Below are 21,949 nucleotides of genomic sequence, written 5' to 3'. Positions count from 1 at the left end.
AGATGGACATGGAATTTCACTGTTACTGTAAATGCAGAGAATGGGAAATGGGAATAAGAAAGCAGGCTGGCAACTCAGCGCATCGGAAGGTGATACATTCCAATATATTTAAGAGCCTAAACTCTGAGCTCAACTACCCCAGTTCAACTCCTCAGTCTGCATCTTGCTCCCTGTATGGCGTATCTAAGATATTTACCACTTACAGCTTCCCCATCTTTACTGTTTTTTCTGAGTGATCATCTATAAACCACAGTGCCTAGCATTAGATAAGCATTTTAAGCATGTTATCTGAGGTTCATGGAATAAACCAGCAAATTTATTTCATTTCATAGTCTCTATTAGATTTGAGTCCTACCTGCCTCCCCATCTGTTGAAAGGCCGGGCTCCGGTGTCTTGTAGGTGCCAGGAGACCTGGAGAATGGATGAGACAGAATTTAATCTCTAGGAGAAGGAGGAAAGGGTACATATATAGCATACATGAATTTCTCATTTTAACCCCAACAAATGTGCACAGAGATAAATTAGGCAGTCACCTGTGAAATGGGATCATTTGCCTTCACTTCTTCCTTCGGATAACACTGCTTTCCTGACGCTGGCCATCTGTACCTCCTAAGGATGGGAGAGACCCCGTTTTTTGCAAGGCCTTTAGAAGGATTAAAGTTGTTGCAGAGTTCTAAACCAGGCTGTAGATTCGGTTGGAGCTCATCACAACAGTCGCAGACCGACGTTGATAGATTCGGCAATTAGCTTATCCCAGCGTCTAATATGTAAAAGGAGCATATTTCTGTCTCTCTTAAAGACTTCACAGAATGCTAACCATGGCTCCTTCTCTTCTCCGTCCTCGCCGCAGGGAGTTTCAGTGGGACTAATGGCTGAGCTTGCTTGAGTTGGCGTCTTGATAGGGCTATTTAAAGCTGTTTGTTAACAACTTTCACGTGATGGCCCCTCCCTTCCCACACACGCTCCAGATGAAGAACTTCCCAGGTGATGATGATGAAGCTTTGATGGTCTCCTTAAAGGTACCACGTTGCTTAAGGGCAGGGTTCTCAACGAGGCCTGGACTCCCTGGGTAGTGGTGGAAAATGTAGAATGAAAGAATGAATAATTAAATAAGATTTTAAAGGATTTATATAGAGAAAAATCTAATGTTTGAATTCCTAATTAGAGGTAAAATAGATATTTTCACTATTTCAACAAGTGTTTTCAGTGCTGGAACTTTGGCTCATACTGTGACTACACTGGTTAAAATGTTAAAAGTCTGTTCTTTTGGCTGGAGTTGTGTCAACTCATTGCAGACACACTGGTTATCTCCTGCTGAATCAGCTCTGAAAGGCAGTGATAAATATCTTTGATTAATAAAACATTAGGAATCAAATTAAATATTACTGAATACATGCAGTGTCTTTGGTAGACAAGATCCTTCAATATATGCAGGCTTTGCATGGGTGGAAAATAGTAACAGTTTATAATAAAAGTTAAGTTTTTCTGGTCACCTATCCTGTGATAGGCACTGTTCTAAGTGCTTTCTTAAGTATTAACTTATAAATCCTTATAATAAGCCTATAAGATAGGTTCAGTTTTTATTTCCATTTTATAGATGAGAAAAGTTTTAGTTCTTTGTCCAACAATTTGCAAAGAGTTTGGCTCAAAATCCTGTCTTCTTATCCACTATATTTTAAAATATACTACTACTACTACTACTACTAGCTTCAGTACTGAATAATGACCACCCAAAGATGGTCCTAATCCCTGGAACTTGTAAATGTTTTGAGATGAGGAGATCATCCTCGATTATCTAGAAGGTTCTAGGTCCAGTCACAAGTAACGTTTTAAGAGAGGATGAGAGGGATTATGCACGTAGAAGAGTAGAAGACAACGTGCACACGGAGGCGGAGATTGTAGTGACTGGGCCACAAGCAAGGAAAGGCCATCAGCCGCCAGAAACGAGAAGAGGCAAGGAATGGGTTCTCCCCTAGAGCCTGTGGATGGAGTATGGTCCTGCTGATACCGGACACCTGATTTCATTCCAGTGAAACTGATGTTAAACTTCTGGCCTCCAGAACTGAGAGAAAATAAGTTTCAGCTGTTTTAAGCCACCATGTTTGTGGCAATTTGCTCTAGCAGCCACAGCAAACTAACAGAGGTTGTGAAAGCTAGTTAACATAGAACTTATCAAACACTTCATTTTATTTAAAGTTTAGGGGAAATATTTGGGCTCGGGCCCCTGAGTGATAACTACTGGCAGTAGAAACCAGACTTGCTGACTCCTAGCCCAGCATTTTCAGCTCAGATGGAGCAGCTCCCATATTCCCACTACAATCTCCTCCTGATTAATTCATCAAAGCCTCCTGCTCCAAGGAACTCTTTCTACTTTATAGTGCGTAGTCGTAGTCGCGGAGAGCAGTGTTTCTTTCTTGCTACATCTCGTTTGAGACCCTCTCACAGAATATGTGGTTTAGACACATATGTGGCTTTTGAAAGAAAGTGGAGTTTTTAAGGGCTAGAATGTAAATCTTCCATGTTGGTAAATTTGCATAATTACCTACCTTCCACTATTTTTGTATTAAAAGGTTTAATATATGTAAAGGGCCAACCCCAAGTAAGTCCCATGTGATTTTTTAAATTTTATAGACTTCCTTATCAAATTATCAGCATTCTTAGGAGAGATTAAGCAATGTCCTGAAGGACATTATTTTCTCATTTAGGCTACTCTTTGTATGTAAATACATCAAAGACCCCTGGAAAGGCAGAATGTTGTACAAAGAAGAACAGACGGTTTCAAGCAGAAAATTTTTCTTTGAATCACAGGATATGTTGCTTAAAGGATAACATTAGACAACACCTATACTCTGATCCTTGGTTTCCTCATCTCTAGGTGAGAGATAATTGTCTTTGCCTGATCTTTTCCAACAAAGCTGTGTGTGTGTGAAAAATAAGGATTTTGCTACACTTTTTTTTAACCTGAAGAATTCTATATACATGTGAAGGGTTAAGCTTCTTTTTGTTCCATGATCCACAATGCTTATCTCATGTCCCTGTAATAGTACTTACGAATGCTTTACAATGGGTTTCTTTTTCAAGTCAAGCTCTCCTGCTACTTCCCTGACCTGCATGGGTTGTTTAAGCCAGCCAGCACCATCTATCTCCTAACAAAGCAACCAGAATATTAATGCATGCCAAACCATTTTCAGTGGTGACATCCAGAGATATCCATGAAAGCCAAACTCTAACATCATCTCCCCAACCATCTGCACTGCTGAATAGCATTTAGAGCCGATTCCTGACTCAATTTCCTTAAATATCTCTTTACTTGGTACCACTTCCCCCATTTTGACCTAGTTCCTTGTCTTAACTATGGTTTCAATTTTACCCTTAACTTTGTGGCCTCCTAGCTTAAAAGTAAATGCTCAGAGCAGTCATACCTGGCCCCAAGATTCTCACAGGAGTGTATTTAAAGGAGCCCTTCACAAGAAACCCACACATTGGCCAGCTGTAAAACTAGAGAGCCTGCATATGATCTCTTCATGGTTAGGAGTGTATCTCCCTATACCCCTTTACTGCTTTGACTAGGATCTGTGTTGTATTCAGTACATGATCACTAAACACATGATGAGATTCAGCCTTAGGATCAGTGAATCAGTGAAGCTAAGTACCAAGCTCTGATGATCTCATTAAGATCTCACCTTACCATAAAGACCCGCATTAACCTCATTTCAGTAAAGGTATGATGAGTACCATCTGTATGGTGGCCAATGGAGATGTAGTTCTAAATAAGACATTCTGGAGATGAGTACAATATAGTCTTGGAAATAGAGGAGTAGCTAGACTATTACAATTTAGCCCACTGCAGAGGTATTTGAAGGGGAAGGCCTCAGATGCCAAGGGAATAGAGAAAGACAACCTACATCAGACTGGGAGGAGTGCAAGGGCAGATTCTGAAAGCATGTGACTCATGGAGGAAGATTGGGATGTAGCCAGATGGAGAGAAGGAGAAAGCAATTCTCAGTACTGCTCTCATTTCTCTTTCAATACGTTCCCAGGCATATTGAACACCCTGCAGTGTATAAACTATTTTCTTATAATCTCCTCACTTCTTCCCACCTTCATTTAGCCTATGTGTCTTCATTTGTAAAATCCTCCTTATGCTATCTGTAGTTAGTCAGATAGTGTAACTAATAAAGAAACAATATCACAATATTACAGGTTATAAAATCAAATCTATTTTATAGTAGGCCTATAACAAAAGCTATGGGTTACTATTGAAAATTGTTTACAGTGTGATCTTTGGGCTCGTCCCCCCCCTCTAAGTCTTATTCAAAAGACCCAGTTGGGTGTTTTGTGTGAAAATTGGTAGGATCATACCATTCAGTGGCTACAAAAGCTCAGTTCCTCGTACTTAAATCCAAGTTCCAACTAATTTGCGACGTTACACTTTAGGCCCTGCTCTTATGAATGGAGGTAGAGTGTTTTAAAAGGCTTATTAAAGGTTTCACAACATGAGTCATGTTAGCACTGAGTAACAAAGCTATTTAAAAGAACTAAGGATTGTTGCCCATAGAGATTGAAATGGTTCAAAAGGTCTAGAGTAACTACTGAGTTCATCTATACGCAAATACTTCCCTAGGAGTGACTCTTCAGCTCTGATTTTTAACAAGAACAGCTGGAGGAGATTCTAGTCCAAGCAGTATTCTCCACTGAAACCTTGATTATAATACATCTAGAGGAATATTGCATAAACGTCAAATTAGGAGTTATACAAACAATAGTGAAAAGCAAACTCTCAAATTTTTATATGGTTTTTTAGCTTATTCAGTCTTAGTCATCTACTGTAAAGAAAAAAAATAGCAAATATGTACTAATTGGTTATGTTTTTGCCAAGTGCCTCACCTTGTTTATTCTATTTATGGCATGACAACCTTGGAAATTAAATATTATCATCGTAATTTAAAGATGAAGATTGTGACTCAGGTGATGCAATGTGCCAAATCAGATGCTTAGTACGGGTACAAGCCAGATTAAAACCCATGCTGTCTGGTCTCAAATAACAAACTTTTTCTTCCAGGCATCTGTCTAAAAATGGCAGCAAGAAATAGAGGCAAAAAGAAAGCAAAGCCGACAAATGAACTGATCTGAATTTTACTGGTCCTAAGCAACTCCAAAGACTAGGAAGCCAGACTGAGGTTACAACTCTCTTTGAGTTAAAGAAATGCAGGGTAGAAACCCTCTTGCCCACTGAGAACTTGTCTTGCTTTGGTAAATGTTCATCAGCAGACCCAAGGGGAAATGATTAAATCACCAACAAGTGAGTAAAAGGAAGTAAAGGTAGTGATGCAGAACGTTCTGGATGGGCGGTGGGGTGGGGCATGGTAATGTTGGGCCCCTCCCTTCCCTACTGAGCTTGTCCAAGCCTTTTCCCATCCCATAGGTCTTGATTTTTACAGGACAGTCATTCTTCACTTCTTCATAAGTAGGACGTTTGTTCTTACTTTCTGAATTCTCTCTTACTGTCAGGAGCTGAGCTAAGGCATATCAGCATCTCCTTTTCTCCAGACCCCAAGGCAAGGTTAATCAGTCAACTTCTGCTTCTATCCATCTCAGCACCTCTTGACCACTAAAGCAGACTAAGAAACAATAATGAAAACAATAGTCTCAATTACGTCTTCTCTGGTGTCCTAGGTCTTGTACTAAGCTCAACTTAACCATATGGATATTGTTAGTATTATCTTCATTTCCTAGATTAGAAAACTAAACATCTAAACTAAAGATACACAGTTGGTTATTGGCTTAGCTTAGATTCAGAATCTATTTTGTCTGACTACAAATGTCATACTCTATATACACTGGGAGAAGTTATTCTCTGAGCCTCTGTTTGTATATCTACATAGTTGGAATAAAAACCCTACATTGTGATACTGTTGTAAGAAATATATTATATTCATGTGGTAAAGTAAATAAAACACAGTAAACCTCAATAAATAGCATTCTTTTTCAGTTTTTTTACTAGACTCCTTGGTAACAAGTAAGAGTGACCAGTATATGCCAATGGTTAAGAAACATTTCCTACATTAAATAAATAATTGAGCAAATGAAAAAGAAAAAAAAGAATAAATGGATGAATGGATTGAAATCTCATGATAGTCTTCCCCCCACCCCTTGAAGTTCTTCTAGATTTCTAATCTTTTCAGTGCTCTGGACATCAGACAAGAGAAGATTTGGAAGGAAGAAGTTACAAGACATCCTCCGCTCCCTGGGTGAAGAATTATAATACTTCTGAATCTTTCAATTATTTGCCCTTTCTCATGTTTGAAAGTCATTCTGGCTCCCTGGATCCATCTAGTAATGAGGGTAAGAGCCAAAAAGTGGTGAAGAATCTTATTTCCACTGCTACAAATTTAAATCCATTGTTAGGGTAATATATAACAATATTTTTCCATGAATTAATCATCAGATATATATTGAGTCACTACTCATATACCAGGAGCTCTAGCAAATAAACAGATGAAAAAGTACAGTTTCAATTGGAAAAAAACAAAAGTTTTTTCAGCATTTTTGTCATTGTAAAAATGAAAAGAAACTAAAAATCTAAATGTACATCAACAGATGGATACATTGAATTGTGGTACATTTATGCCATTGATTAACATGCATCCACAAAGACAATGACTGAGATAGCTCTATATGCTCACGTGGATAGCACTGAAAAGCATATTGCTAAATGGTGAGAAAAAGACACACAAAACAAAATGCAAAGTACAACCCTATTAACGTAAAACAAAAGGTAAATGCCAATATCATCCGTGTACAGGTACATAAAACGGATTGTGATGGGATGCACACTAAGCTGTTAAAGGGGGTTTCCCCTGGAGAGAAGTAGGAGATTTTAAGGAATTACCTGAGGCTTTCATATCATGTGCTACATATTTATGCATTTTATGATTAAACAAACAAAAGTGTTAGATTTTTAAGATTTCACATTTTATAGGAATGAAATGGTACATGAGCAGAAAATCATAGGATATGTCTATAGTCTAGATAGAAAAACTTCTGTGTTCATATTCATAACCCACTCTTCTTATTTATGAAATTTGCTTGTGGAATAAAAACAATTATGATAACAAGTAAATTAATTTGGTGTATCACTTGAATATCAAAGCTGAGGCTTTAACTTGCTAATGAAAATGTCAAACATGATCAAGTTCCCATTCTTCCATTTTATATGTGTGAAAAATTAGGTCCAGGTAAGGAAGGCTACCTGACCAAATCACACAGCAAATTACCGGCGGAGCCTAGGGATATATATGGATTGGAATCCATATTCAGATTGATTACTTGGGAGCTTATTTTGATTCTAAAATCAAAGAGAACAAATAGAATTTGATGTGCAATATATTAAGAGAGCAGTGTTTGTTTCTTTCACAATACAAAGTAAGCAGAGGTGATATTTAACAATTAGAAAACCCTGAGGTATGATCATGCTTTGCTCTCAGTGTTAGGCAGCAGAATATCACTCCTCCCCTTTCCTTTGATCTCAGCCTTGCAATCTGAAAGCCAGAGGAATGATAAATGGCCATGAAATGCACACAAAGATTCCTTTTTTGTTTCACAGAATAGGAAGATGGTCAAATTGATCAGTCATCAAGGTATAATAATCTGAAATAAATATCAGCCTCTTTGATGTGGCTTAGGATGTAAAGAGATCATTCTTCTGACTTTCACATAATTGAAGGATTATGTCTTTTTTGGTGAATGAGCTTCCTTAACTGCTAACTGCTAATTTGGCATCCTAACAGGAGTGTATGGGAACCGTGATCCCTCACCCTGCACAAGGGAGAGAAGACTGAACTGAGAGGGATGAATGTGAAGCGAGGCCTCTAAACTAGAAATAATTGGAGCAGAGAGCAGGTGATGGAAAAAAGGTATAGAAATTACGCCACCTTCTCTCAGAGAAATGACACTGATTCATCTGAGTGAGGCTGTAGCTGGGATCTCTGACAGGTGTGTATTTGTTTTTAGAAAACACCAAGCAAAGACTATATAGCCTAGGGGATGTTTCCATTTGTAAAAAAGATAAAACCTGAAAGGACTTAGTCATCCTGATCTTGGGGAAGCATTAAACAAAATATACAGGGCCACCTGAGTTGATAGCTGAAGGGCATTTGAAAAGGTCAAAAAATACGAAAGATTTATTTAAAAATTAAGGTATTGAAAAAATATATATGCAAATATTGTTTGGGAGACCTGCCATTTTTATTTACTTACTGTGCTACACTGAGCAAATTAGTTAACTTTCTAAATCCATTTTCTTCCTTATTCATAAAAAGATTATGATGAGATCAGAATTGTCCTTTTGTGATGATTAAAAGAGTTTATGAAAGTGGTGCTTTCTAGTAAAAAGTACTAAGTGGCTGTTAGGTCCTACCCTTCCTTTCTGTCTTTTAGCTGGAAATGAGATAGCATTTATAGTGTCAACATTTTACCAAGCCTTAAAGGCCAACTGGTAATTCCCACTTATTCATAAACACTTTTCTAGGCAACTGCTTCTTCAAAACATGGTAAGTTTCATCTGTGACTCATGTAATTTCTTGTATTTTAGATATGTAAAACCACAGTGATCATGATGACTTAAGACGTTTTCAGCTTTTTACATACACACCTTCAGATCCTTATCTCTAGTCCCATTACCTTCTCACTATTAATTGAACATTTTCAAATTTGGATATTTAATGGGTAATTCATATACCAACTGAAATTACATTTTTCTTCTAACCATTACCAACATTTTCTCCCATGATATTCTTTGATTTGTGCATTTATCCTTTGATTAATGAATTCAAAATAATTTTATAAGTACTCACTCTGTGCCAAGAACTGGGAAGGGCCCCAAACCAGGTATGTTTCCTACATTCATCAACCTTACTATCTAGAGGAAAATGTAAATGAATACTGAAATGACCGTAAAGGGAAAATTGTGTTAAAATCTATGATATAAAGTTATAAGATATCAAGAGGATATTTGATTGGGAGAATTCCTCCAGTGGTAATCAGGGTTACTTCCTTGAGTAAAGGATGTATGATGTGTAATGTATATGTGTATGTGTGTGATGGTGATGATGATGATGTTACCCAGGCAGAAGGCTAAGCTTGTGCAAAAGTTCTATAACTAGTTGTAATATGGCATATTCAAGTGAAAGATGGATGAACATGGTCAGAAAGCAAACAGTTAAAGGGATTATGATAGGACATAAGGTGGGAGACGTGAAACATATCAAACTCTCTGAGAACCACTTTCCTCCTTAACCTTTGGTAACTTTCACACGGACAGTTGACCACTTCCTTTCCCTTATTCTCAGGGCCCTGTTACCAAGATCTACACAATGTGCCTATGATGAGCCTCTGAAACCTTCCTGCTTCTCTCCACCTACGTTGTTATTTCTTCAAACATTTGCCCCAAATTAGAAATAATTGGAGTAAAGAGCCGGTGATGACATATAGTCACAGCTGGTCTCCTTCCCTTCGGCCACCTCCTGCTACCCTGGAGATTTAAAAAAGGTAGATTTTCAGGTGTGTTATTAGCAGCATTGCTTATGGTAAAAACAATCCCTGATTATCAAATTGTGTCTGGTTTCGGATGTCTATGTATGGCTGAAAAAATTTTGATTTGGAGCCATAGCTTTGAAATTCTATATGGAAGAGAATCTCTTAACTGGTATTTCCCATGTAGAGACCCTGGAACCTCGCTTAATAATACTGAAGTGGTTCACAGATACTGGCTCATGTTGGAAATGAGACTTCTAAACTAGGCTGGATCACATATCTGCAAGATGTGTGTTCTTCCATTACCTGAGCTTTCACCTGCTGGATGTAAGGGGAGCTGGCAGAAAACAATTGCTGGTTAACTATCTAAACATGTACAGGCGCTTCTGTATGGGCATACTGACCGGCTGGTATGCTGTGCTTTGTTGCCTAAATCTGAGTAGCTGAAACCACGTGTGTTCTCGGATAGTTTTGTAAATCTTAATATTCATTTGAAGCTAAGAAGAAGAGCTCCTGGTGGGTATTGTCCCTGACATTAATACGTATGCTTTCTCAAACTGTGTGTAATTTTATGCCCTCACATCCTTGCTCATTGTTTCTTCTTCATAGAAGTATCTCTCCACCCTTCTCCTCCAGATGAACTACAGCCCATCCTTCAAGGCTCATCTTAAATGGTTCTTTAACTTATTAGTTCTTCCTCATGATGCTCACAATCTTACTTCAGTACTTACTGAGTTGCAGTCACCTTGAAGTACCTGTCTTTCCTCTTGGGGGCACAGTGTGTCCATGCATTTTGCATATCCAGTGCTTTGAACAATCCCTGGAACAGAAAAAAAAGACCAGCTGTTCGTTAAATCGCAGGGATGAAGCGGGATGTCTTGGGATCAGGTGTAAATTATACCGCTTCTTCTGATTGAGGCAATAGCTACTTTCTTAAGGCAATATTTTCCTAAAACTCTGTACATGCCTCACCCCTGTGATTTAGTCTCTGTCTTTAATGATTCATATTACTTTCAATTGTTGCGTGGTTGTATTATTATCATGATTATAATTAAATAATTATATCTAATTTTGTCCCCCTCAGAATATCACACCCTTGAGAGAATGAGCCATATCTTACTCTTCACATGTTTTAAGACACAAAAATTGAGAAGTGAATTCTAAGGAACATGCAATGGAAAGTCTGTTAAAATACATTAAACTACCATTTTATAACTTAATGATTTAGACTATTGTTGGAAAGGAATTTGCTTACGTAAGTTGTTAAAATAGGGTCTGGTTTTGCTAACTTTAAAGAAATGCATTTTGCTTTGTTCTATAATCATTTCCATTTAAGTAGAACTTTGTAGTGCAGAAACGATTTTTATATGCATGGTGTCATCTGATCCAGATACTATTATTTTATAAACACTAGAAGGTGTGGAATAAAGGAAAGAGTACTGATTTGGAGCCATGAGATACTGTGTTCAACTCTGATTCCAGAAGTTGGACAAGCCATGTCAATTACCTCATGCAGTTTGATCTGTAAAACGAAGATACTGAAGCCTGCTGTTATTGAAATATTGCATAAAGTTCTGTCAGTGATTATGTTCTTTTGGAAAGTAAGCAAAAAGAACATATTTCAGCCTAGTTACAACTGCAATTACTTGGATGAAAAGGAAAAGTTATAATTAATTACTGCTGACTACAGGACTGTATTCCTTAATACTTAACATAGCCCATTGTCAGTCCACCATCTTGCAACAACTGTGCTCTTTTCATAATCAGTACATTTATAATGAATATAAAGAGTAACGACCTCTACTTATCACCTTTTGCAGATTTCTCTGTAGATACTGAAGATTTATTTTCTTGTTCAGCTTCTTCTTTGTAGGCTAAACATTTCCTTCTGAGTTTCCCCCAAAATATGGAAGGTAAGCTTTCCTGGTAGCCCTCTGGCTGAGAAGCACACAAGAGCCTTAATCAACACTGAACTAATCAATTACCAGTTTACCATTCTTATTTTAATTTATATAGCTAGTTGTTTCAGGTATAAGAGACTCCAAAGATTAAGATTTGATTAAATGCATGAAACAAATGTGTAAGATGTTCCTACAGCTCTTTAGTGTTTAAAAACAGAAAAAAAAAGTATGTTTCAGAAAATGATACAGGAGCAATGTTAATGAGTGTGTTATCTATTGCTTGCATTAATTACAGCTATTCTGTTTTCCTTTTTAACTTCAGTGATAATTAATTGGAAAGGCCGTTGCAATTCTTATTGACAGAGACCTGGAAAGGCGATTTGATTTAGGCTTTACCTCTTCATTAGAATTCAAGCCAGCAGTTTACACTCCTTATCACACCTCACAGCTTTGGAAAAGTATGTCCAGTTTTTACACCATCTTCTATATGCACAGAGTACGACAAATTAGCCATTTAAAAAATTTAAAACAAGTTTCACAGAAAAGAAAGAAAATGAAAAGAAGAAAAGATGCAAACACCTTTTGACAAGCTTCTGAACCCAGAAACACTGACAGTAAAACAACTATCAGTGATACTTCATTCATGAAAGACACTAGGTTCTCTGTGACATTTCTCAAGACCAGTTTTTAAAAAAATGTTGCACAGAATTTTATATAATGGATGGAAATTAACATGAATAACTATTCAGTAAATATAAGAGTTTAATTCAGTCCCAATTTTGCTATTGAAAGGTTTCAATAAAATACCCACTTGTATTTGTTGGACATGGATATAATTTTGGTTTGATTTTTGTTTTCGTTTCTATTGTTGTTATTGTTTTTCTCTCTTGGATATATATCTGTGAAGGTAAATACTGGGCAAAAGTGATGCACATTTATGATTTCTACAGATGCTGACAAGTTTTTGTCCAATAATGCTAGACCAATTTACATTTCCACTAAGAATTTATGAGACTATGTTTTACCCTCATACTGTTGCCACTGCTGGATATTAGTAATATTTCCTCCTTTAAAAAAGTTTTTGGGAAGATGTGGTGTGTAGATACACACACACACACGTACACTCACAATGAAATATTACTCAGCCATGAAAAAAAATTCCCATTTGCAACAAAATGGATGGACCTGGAGGATATTATACTTAGTGAAATAAGTCAGACAGAGAAAGACAAATACTATATGTTATCACTTATATGTGAAATCTAAAAAAAAAAAGAATGAATATAACAAAACAGAAACAGGCTTACAGGTATAGAGAACAAACTAGTGGTTACCAGGGGAGAGAGGGATGTGGGGAGGGTCAAGAAAGGGCAGGGGACTAAGAGATACAAAATACTATGTATAAAATAAATAAGGTATAAGGACATATTGTATAACACAGGGAATATAGCCAATATTTGATACTAACTTTAAAGGGAGTATAATCTATAAAAAAATTTGAATTGCTACGTTGTATACCTTAAACTAATATAATATTGTAAATCAACTATATTTAATTTAAAAAAGGTTTTCACAGTACCTATGGTCAACAATAATGTATTATAAACTGAAAAAAAATTTAGGAGGGTATATCTCATGTAAAACATTCTTTATCACACTAAAATAAATTTTTAAAAATTTGAAAGACTTCTGAAAAATAAATTTGAATAACTGCTGAAAAAACAACCAACCAGGACACTGTCGTTATAATATGCATTTCTTTAAATTACTATTGAAGTTGAACCTCTCAAATGTCTATGGTCTTTAGTATTTTCTTGTCAGTGAATAGTCTGTTTACATAATGTTTTCAATTTTTATTAGTATGTTAATCATTGTTCTTCTGTTTTTTTTTTTAATTTGTCCTTTAAAATTATACTACTAAACCAATGTTATATATACTTAAAATATTCCTAGAGGGATGAATCTCCTATATACTAACATCTGCTCACCAGTTTCAATCCCTCCCTACTTCCTATACAATATCTAATCATATTTAAGCCCCTCTATGATCTGACTTTATTTTATTATTATTATATTATTATTTTATTAGTTTTTACCTTTCTCTTTAGTTAAGTTCCTTACTAAGTCTTGTGATGTTTCTAAACTCACTTTAAAATTTTACCTGGCCTGAAACTAGGATAGCATTAGTTTGCAATAAATATTTGCTGAATTAATCAACTCTAACTGGCTATCCTCTACTCAAGTCCCAGCTAACATTCTCCCACAGATAATACCCATGTCCCAGAGTGTGGACACCTCTGGCATATTTCCCTATTTCTGATGTCTCTAGGAATTTTAGGACAGAGCCTGGAAGAAATCAGCTGTTCTAATATAAATTATTCTGAGTCACCTGAAAAAGAAGTGTCCCAGCATGAATGTGTTTCCCAGAGGAAGAAAAGGTAAAGGCAGTTCTCATTTATGATGGTTTCAGTGGTAGTGGTTTTTCATTCTCATACCTTTAAAGAAAAATCAATATAAAGTGTTTAGCACAGTATGTTGCAAGCTATAGTCTCACAGCAAATGTTAAGGAGCATCATATTTATTAATTGAGAATCATTATTACTATAGTTTTGATAGTTTGGATTATTTTTCCATATATTTTCACTCCTATTGCTTCTAATCTCAGACTGATGAAATCTATTTTCCTTCCCAAATGACATGGCTTTGATCAATAGGATGTTAGCAAAAGTGACTCACACAGAGGCCTTATAGGTGTTCATATAGTTCGACTTGGCTTTTGCACATCGGTAACCCACCGTGAGAAAAGTAAGTCGCAGGCATCTGCTGGCCCTGGACTCTGGGTCCCAGAACAAGCACTCATGGAGCAGATCTGAACCCAATCCAGAGCCTAAAGCCATGCTCAACTGTATTTGCTTTCTGAAGCATATCCACCCAGCTGAGATCCAGACAGGCTTAGCCAAATCACAGTTGACCCATACCTCCCTGCGTGTCAGAACAAATGCTTACTGTTGTCAGACACAGAGTTTTGGGATCATTTGTTATGTCTGTTTGTGCAGTATCTAACAGGTATACCACCAGCAGCATTGATAACAATAGTAACAGATTGCCAAGTGCTTACTATAGCTTGTCTCATTTGATATCCTCGTAATTGTAGAATGTTTTATTATCCTGAGACACAGAGAGTTTAAATAACATGCTCAAATACAAAAATAATAAGTGATAAACCCAGGCTTCCTAAATTCAGTACCCATGTTCTTAATGACCATACCAGATAGTCTCTTGAAATGTCCAAAATTTGACTTCCCAAGAAGACAGCATAAGATGTTTCAAGGGCTTTGCGAGTATGTTTGATATTCTCTGTGAGTGGGATTCTGACCTAACCTGACATAAAGAATACAGTCACTTCCAATCTCAGACACTCATAAGAATTACACAGTGGTGGTGGTGGGGAGAGGGAAATGAGGGTATTCAGGGTCCATCCTGGACATTCTGAAGTAAACACTCCAGAGGTAGAGAATACGGTATTTATTTGGAATATACTTTTCAGGCAATCTCAAAGCAGCAAGACTTCCATTTCTCTGAGGGACTCTTAGGCTAGGAATGGTGATGTTTATTAAGAGAATAAGCCTGTTTATATTCTACTTCCTAGATGCCATGTTGTTTGAATCTCTATTTTTACTTGGAGAAAATGCCATGCCCAGTATACTGAGCCAAAAAGGGACTCCTTAAGAGGAACTCCACATTCCTCTTCTTGACTCTCTTAGCAGTATGATGTCATGAAAAGATCATGAAAAGATCATAAAAAGATCATGACATTAGGCATCAAAAAGACTTGTGTTCCAATTCTGTCTCTCTTTTACAAGCTATATGACTTTGAACATGCCACTTAAATTCACTTTCCTTCTTTAAAAAAAAATACAGCATTAATAGTCCTTACTGAATAGAGTTGTTGAGAGGACTCACTGAGATAACATGTTCTAGAACACCCTGTCCAATGGCACAACTTAGTAAGTACTCAGTACACACCAGGCACTGTGTTCCCTTCTAAAGTGAATCAAGTTGTATAGAAAGTTTGTGACAGCAGGAAAAAGACAGTTTTTAAGAGTTCTGTGAACAGTGGATGCTGAGCGAGCACCTTTCTTCAAGAGCACAAACCAGGAGGCAGAGTCTATGTAAACACAGGATTATGCCTCAGGATAACATTGCCTTCACACCTTGTGTTTGGTCCAAAAGAGAATCCAGGGTCCTGAGGGCTCAGATCCCAGGGCCTTGTCAGAATACCAAATTTACAAAACATGAAATTGTCTCCAGGTGGTGAATCTGATCTGGAATTTCCCCTTCTTTATTTTCTCACTTCACTTAAAAATATGATAATGGAACATGATCATGTCCATTCATTTACATATTGTCTATGCCTGCCTGCCTGTTGCCTATGCCTAATTTAGAGGAATACCTTCTTGATCTTTGTTAGTTCTTTTTTTTTTTTTGGGTTTCTGTTTTTTCGTAAATTCAAAAGATAAATATATTGGGCATTAAACAAGAAAAAATATATAATTGTATACAAAACAGTTTTTTTTGGTATACAATTATACAAAAAATCTATTTTGCCTTGCTCTCAGTCTGTTCTGGCTTGCTTTCCAGATAAGCAAAGCAAATTGCCAGCTTTATACTCATCCTGGGAAACTGAAGCTTAAAGTTAAGTGATATGCCCAAGAAACTACAGGAAACATAGGTAAGGAAGACACAGTGCTTGTGCCCTTAAAAGTTGCTCAATCTTTGGGGAAGATTGTGTTCTTTGGGAATTAGCATAAATATCAGGTACAGAGCTTTATCTCATTGATTTTCTAAGTTATCACCACATAGCCCTCAGTTCACAGGAGAATATTCAGTGGTATTATTCTCAACAGAGTAGACCAGCTTTTTTCTTTCTTTCTTACTCTGGTTTCAGCGTATTCAAAAGTTTGCAAAGCCTTAGGAGGTATAGCCTGAGATCACCCACAGACCTTTTGTTATGAGACAGAAGATCTCATGACACCACACACACCAAACTACCAACACCTTTGAACAGACACAGGGCCAGCAGACACACGTGGCCACTCCCCTGATCCTTCTCTTTTTATCCTTTTTCTGTTTATTTTCCTTTTTTTTTTCTTTTGAGTGGGTGAGGATGTCTCCAGATCCCTGGACACTGGACAGGACCAGGATGAGTTATCAGCTCTGGGCCTTCAGCTCAGCAGTTCCCCCCACTCCCCCACCTCACTGCGGACAGGCACTGGCCACGGCCGAGACAAGCAAGGGGACGTCAGACAGACAGAAAGGAAAACAGAGCCCCAGCCCATCGCCCACCCCCACAGAATACCCTATTACTACTTCTCAGGAAACATCTCATATGAGGTCTCCAGGGACAAACCCTTTGAAGCAGGAAATAGAGAGATCGCGAGTTGTAATCGGTAAAAAGAAATGAGTGAGACGCGAAGGCTGCTTACTGGGAAGTGAAATTTATGATGAACACAAGGCCAGAAGGAAAATAACAAATCAGAGAACTGGGTGATGAACTGACTTTAGGTAGGTTCAGAGCATGTCAGGGTCTCACAGGGTCAATAAGAGGCAGAGTTTGGAGCCTCATTCTTAACCACTATGATCAGATGTGCTCAACAGTTTCTCTGATATGTAGATACCTGGTTCTGTGGGGAGGATTCCTGCACAGAGGTTAGCTTATATTTTTGCTTCATAACCTATAATGCACTTAGCATCCTTAGGCATAGTGGAGGGCATGGCAACACAGGGGGGAAGGTATGCAAGTCTCACAAGAAATACTTTGTCTTCTTCATAAAGATCATTTGGAAAGAAAAATAAAATGTTGCAGTAAAGACTGTGCACATTCTTACGTTTGGTATCTAAATGTCCTTACTTTAGCAAATAGGTAACCTTAAATAGATGATGCAAACAAAGAAGAGCTCTTTTCCTAGGAGAATCTGAACAACAGAATGGCTATACCTTATCTAGTTCAGGAAAAGAGAAAGGCTGCTGATGGCAGGAGCTTGGCTTTGGCTGTGGCCACAATGTGTTGGGAAGCATCTAACACTTAGAACATTTTTCTTTTTAAAAACAACCTTGGTCCTACTGATTTCGTTTGTCTTTTCCAAAAAATTACTCACTGCCACCACTCCTGTTCACCTGGTTTCCTTACTAGTAAAAGAAAAGGGCTCATTTGGTGATTTCTGAGATCAAAGCCTCAGTCTACCCTAGGCCCTGTTCTTGGCAAAAAGGCCTAGGGTTTTAAGAAAAAAAGACTTAAACCTCCTATGGAATTGTTTTTCTTTGAGATGCCAGGACTTCAGCTACAGCTTCAAAATATTTCTATTCTTTCATAAAATCACATTCAATAATCGTTATTATTTTTTTTTTTCTTTGCATGCCTAGTGTTCTATGTCCTTCAGTTTTCTCTGCACCTAATTTGATGGCAAACTAAAGCCTGGAATACAGAGAGATTCATCCTCTAGCCATTGCATTAATTGATGTCTGAGAGTAAGGTAATGCTATCTAATGAGACTGAATCAAGTGATCTGTGTAAAATACTGATTTTCAAATACATTTTATCTAACCATTTGAGCTGCCTTGAAAATTACACAGTCTGAGCCTCTAAGATACGGTAATTCTTGATTCAGATATTTCATTTCACAGGAGAGGGAATGAGAAGGCAAGGTCTGATGTGAGTGACTTCAGTACCTATTACCTATAACAAAGCATACTTTTCAAACACACATGAAAGAAATGTAAATTATTAAATTACCTCAAGTGATTCTGAACAAGTAGATCTACTCTAACATCTTCTACTACAAATGAAGTCTTCATTATTTTTTCTTTTTCAGAAAAAGAGTCTAATAATCACATGACTATGAATATTCAGAACAAAAAAGGGATTAGAAAATTTATGGTGCTTATACAATGAAAGGAGAGAAATCAGACTTCTAATTCGCTGGGTCACGTCATATCCATTTCAGATTCCATGGTTTGGTACTTCTTCCTTAAAAGAGAGGATTCATTATGAAGTAAAAGCAGTTTTAGAAATAATTTTACTGAATTATGGAAAGAAATTCACCATAGAGTTACTGGTAGTTAAAAACTGAAATAATGTGTGCATGTGTGTGTGTGCATCTGTGCACGGTTTACACATTTACCCATTTTGCACAGATGGATGTAAAAATAAGCATAGGTGAGAGGCAGAGTCAACGTTATGAATCCTATTTCCAGAAAGTAAATCAAATTTTATGTGACTCTACAGTTTCAATGAGGACAAATGATCCCTCTTTCGAAAAATGAACATCATTATTGTCTGCCTACTACATACCAGCAATTGGATAGCGCTCTAAAGTTCACACAAAATTAATTCAATATATTGTGAAAAATACCATGATGTATTTGCCTCATCCAGACTGCTATAACCTGGGAGTCTGCTCAAGGCTAGGGCCACTGCTTTCCAATCAGCTTCCATTACATCATTTTCTAATCCGTCTTCCATTGTCCTATCAGAGTAATTATTTTTTATGATGTGAAAAGCTGAACATATCTACCCCAACACTTCTTTTGGAAAAATAAATCCAGTTATGGGATTTTCTGAAACTCAGCATACATTGCTGATAAGTTGCCAGAAAACAAACTGCAATTTCTGAGAGAAATAACTTTTCTCCTTGCTTTTCAATATTAGAAAATGATTTTGTGTAACATATTTGATACATGGATATATGAATCAAGCCATTGATTTTTATCCTCACAAACAATATGTATGTGATAGCATGAAGAGGAAAAAAGCTGATTGCTCATGGAAAAAGAGACCATAATGTCATGGAAAATGACTATGGGAGATAATAATATTTTTCATATGTTCAGCTCCTTTCCAGAAGAGAGGATTTTATGTATATATTTTATATACATATATATGTTGTATATATATATATATATATATATATGACCTTAAGTATATAAAACCTTATAACTGTAAAATATGTAACCTTAAAATATAGAACCTTAAAATTATATAACCTTAAAATACCCGTAACGTTATTTTTTAGAACTCTAAATAAAGTGAAAAGCTATATTAGATTGTCAAAATAAAGCAAACATTACTCAATATTACATCAACAGTTATAAGTTGCAAGAAATGTATAGTATCCAGATAGTGTCCAAAACTGGGAAACCAGAGCTCAAGGAAAAGAATGACATTGTTGAAAGGGTCGGGATTTCAAAACATGTCTAGATATTCTAAACCTAGCTATATCCTAGCATATTTGCTAATTATGTGCTAATGCTTACTAATAAGATCTTTTTTGTAAAATATTTATTATTTGTTTATTGATTTATTTTATTTATTATTTTTTGGCTGTGTCAGGTCTTAGTTGCAGCACGTGGGCTCTTCGTTGTGGCGCGTGGGCTTCTCTCTAGTTGTAATGTGTGGGTTTTTCTTCTCTCTAGTTGTGGTGTGCAGTCTCCAGGGCACGTGAGCTCTGTAGTTGTGGTCCACGGGTTCCAGAGCGCATGGACTCTGTAGTCTGCAGCATGCAGGCTCTCTAGTTGAGGCGTGCAAGCTCAGTAGTTGTGGCACGAGGGCTTAGTTGCCCCGTGGCATGTGGGATCTTAGTTCCCTGACCAGGGATCAAACCCGTGTCCCCTGCATTGTAAGGCAGATTCTTTACCACTGGACCACCAGGGAAGTCCCATGAATAAGATCTTTATAACAATAACAAATTCTTATTTATTTATCTTTATAACAATAAATAAACTCTTATTTATAAATTCTTATTTAATAAATAATAATAAATTCATTCTTATTCCATTTATCAGTAAGCACATACACTGAAGTGGAAATGAGGGCCTAAAATGTAACTCTTTACACGCCTCACCAATCTTTTTTTCTCTTTTCTCCATTATGTTGTTATTTTTTATTCTCTGTTTTTGGAACACACCTGTGATCATTAATTTTATGTGTCATTTTGGCTGGGCTAAGGGTTGCCCAGATAGCTGGTAAAACATTTTTTCAGGGTTGTCTGTGAGTGTCTCTGGAAGAGGCTAACATTGAATCAGTAGACTGTATAAAGAGGATGGCCTTCACCAGTGCAGGTGGGCAATATCCATCCACTAAAGGCCTGAGTAGAACAAAAAGGCAGAGGAAGGGCAAATTCGCTCCCTCTGTTTGACCTGAGACATCCATCTTCTCCTGCCCTCAGACATCGGTGCTACCGATTCCTGGGCTTTAGGACTCAGACTGAGATTTAACCACTGGCTCCCCAAGTCTCAGGTTTGGACTTGTACTGAATTATACCACCAGCTTGGCTTTCCTGTTTCTCCTGCTTGCAGATAGCAGACTGTGGGACTTAGCCTCCATATCATTTGAGTTATTTCCTATAATAACTCTCTCTCCATATAGATAGATATATGTAGACCTATAGCTATATTTACACACACACACACACACACACACACACACACTTATACAGAGATTTCCACCTGAAGTGTACTTTCATTCATCCTCACTTCCTGATCCAATATCTACTGATCTATTCTACCTTATATCTGCTGGGTGTTCAAATCATTGCAGAATTCCTTACCACTTTTTAAATGCATTCCATTCAAATCAACAGAGAAAAGTTTGAGTGTACTGAAATCACCAAGGAAGAGTTTTTGTGTCTGCTTTATTGATACCATGTGGAAGGAAAAGAGCTTATTTTAAGGCCTGTCAAAAAAATTAGAATGTAACAATAAGAGGATAAAGACAGAGCCCTATCCTTTCTTTGAGTTTCATCAATTTATAAACGATTTAAGAATCTGCTCATCAATCTTGACCTGTCTTCCTGGGACTCACATGATGTCAGAGAAGAGAAAAGAGTTCACAAACAGTCCATTAACTTATTCCCCTTCTCTTATTTTTATAACAAGATGCACAATGCAAATTGTCAAAAGACATTCCTGCTATTATTCAGACTATAAACTCTCACAGGCATAAATGTGCAGTCATTAGCTCATGCTAAACCACACAAAGAATTGGAGGATAAGAGAGTGGCCCTGTGAGGAAAGGATAAAAATAAGAAACAAAAGTAAGTGGACTGCAATTATTCTGCATGGATCACGGACTATCCAGGGCCATTTAAGATTCATCTTCTAGTCTAGTAAAGGTTACAGCATAGATAAGATGGAACAGGAGTCTGTTTAATTCAGCACATCCAAAATGAAATAAGGATAATTTTTACATGAACAACTTAGCTTACACGTAAGGGATAATATTCTGAGAGCTTTCATAATTTGAAATGAATATCCAGGAAGCTATAATGGGATTTGTTGCTCGAGTGGCATAGTGTTATATAGACTCCCACCATTTTGAGTGCCATTACATTGACTATTTCACTCATCCCTTCTCTAAACATATATTAATTATCTACTATATGCTAGTGTGTGGCACACAAACAACTATTCATCATCTTAACGTTTGTTTGATCATTCAATCACTCTTTCAAACATAT

General features: G+C 37.0%; 1 protein-coding gene across 10 annotated transcripts in view; it reads right to left on the bottom strand.

Annotated features, from left to right (window-relative positions):
• Positions 1-21,949, bottom strand: part of LOC307178519 (uncharacterized protein) — a 232,527-nt gene that overhangs the window by 175,710 nt on the left and 34,868 nt on the right. For 4 of the 10 annotated variants that reach the window (XR_013825203.1, XR_013825204.1, XR_013825205.1 and 1 more), the window contains exons 2-6: positions 13,825-13,930; positions 11,346-11,472; positions 10,266-10,354; positions 534-1,065; positions 356-411 (exon numbers count right to left, since the gene is read on the bottom strand). Coding sequence is in view for 1 of the 10 variants with exons in the window: in XM_079906714.1 (XP_079762840.1) it covers positions 5,595-5,621; positions 10,266-10,354; positions 11,346-11,472; positions 13,825-13,890 (309 nt within the window). In the remaining 9 variants the exon portion in view is untranslated. Of the gene's footprint in view, positions 1-47; positions 412-533; positions 1,066-5,486; positions 5,622-10,265; positions 10,355-11,332; positions 11,473-13,824; positions 13,931-18,228; positions 18,598-21,949 lie in introns of those variants that run through there. The other 6 variants (XM_079906714.1, XR_013825210.1, XR_013825211.1 and 3 more) reach the window with 6 other exon arrangements.

The sequence above is a fragment of the Stenella coeruleoalba genome (genome assembly GCF_951394435.1).
Source record: "Stenella coeruleoalba genome assembly, chromosome: 20".
In the NCBI taxonomy this organism is placed as follows: Eukaryota; Metazoa; Chordata; class Mammalia; order Artiodactyla; family Delphinidae; genus Stenella; species Stenella coeruleoalba.
This window is presented reverse-complemented; position numbering and strand designations above follow the sequence as displayed.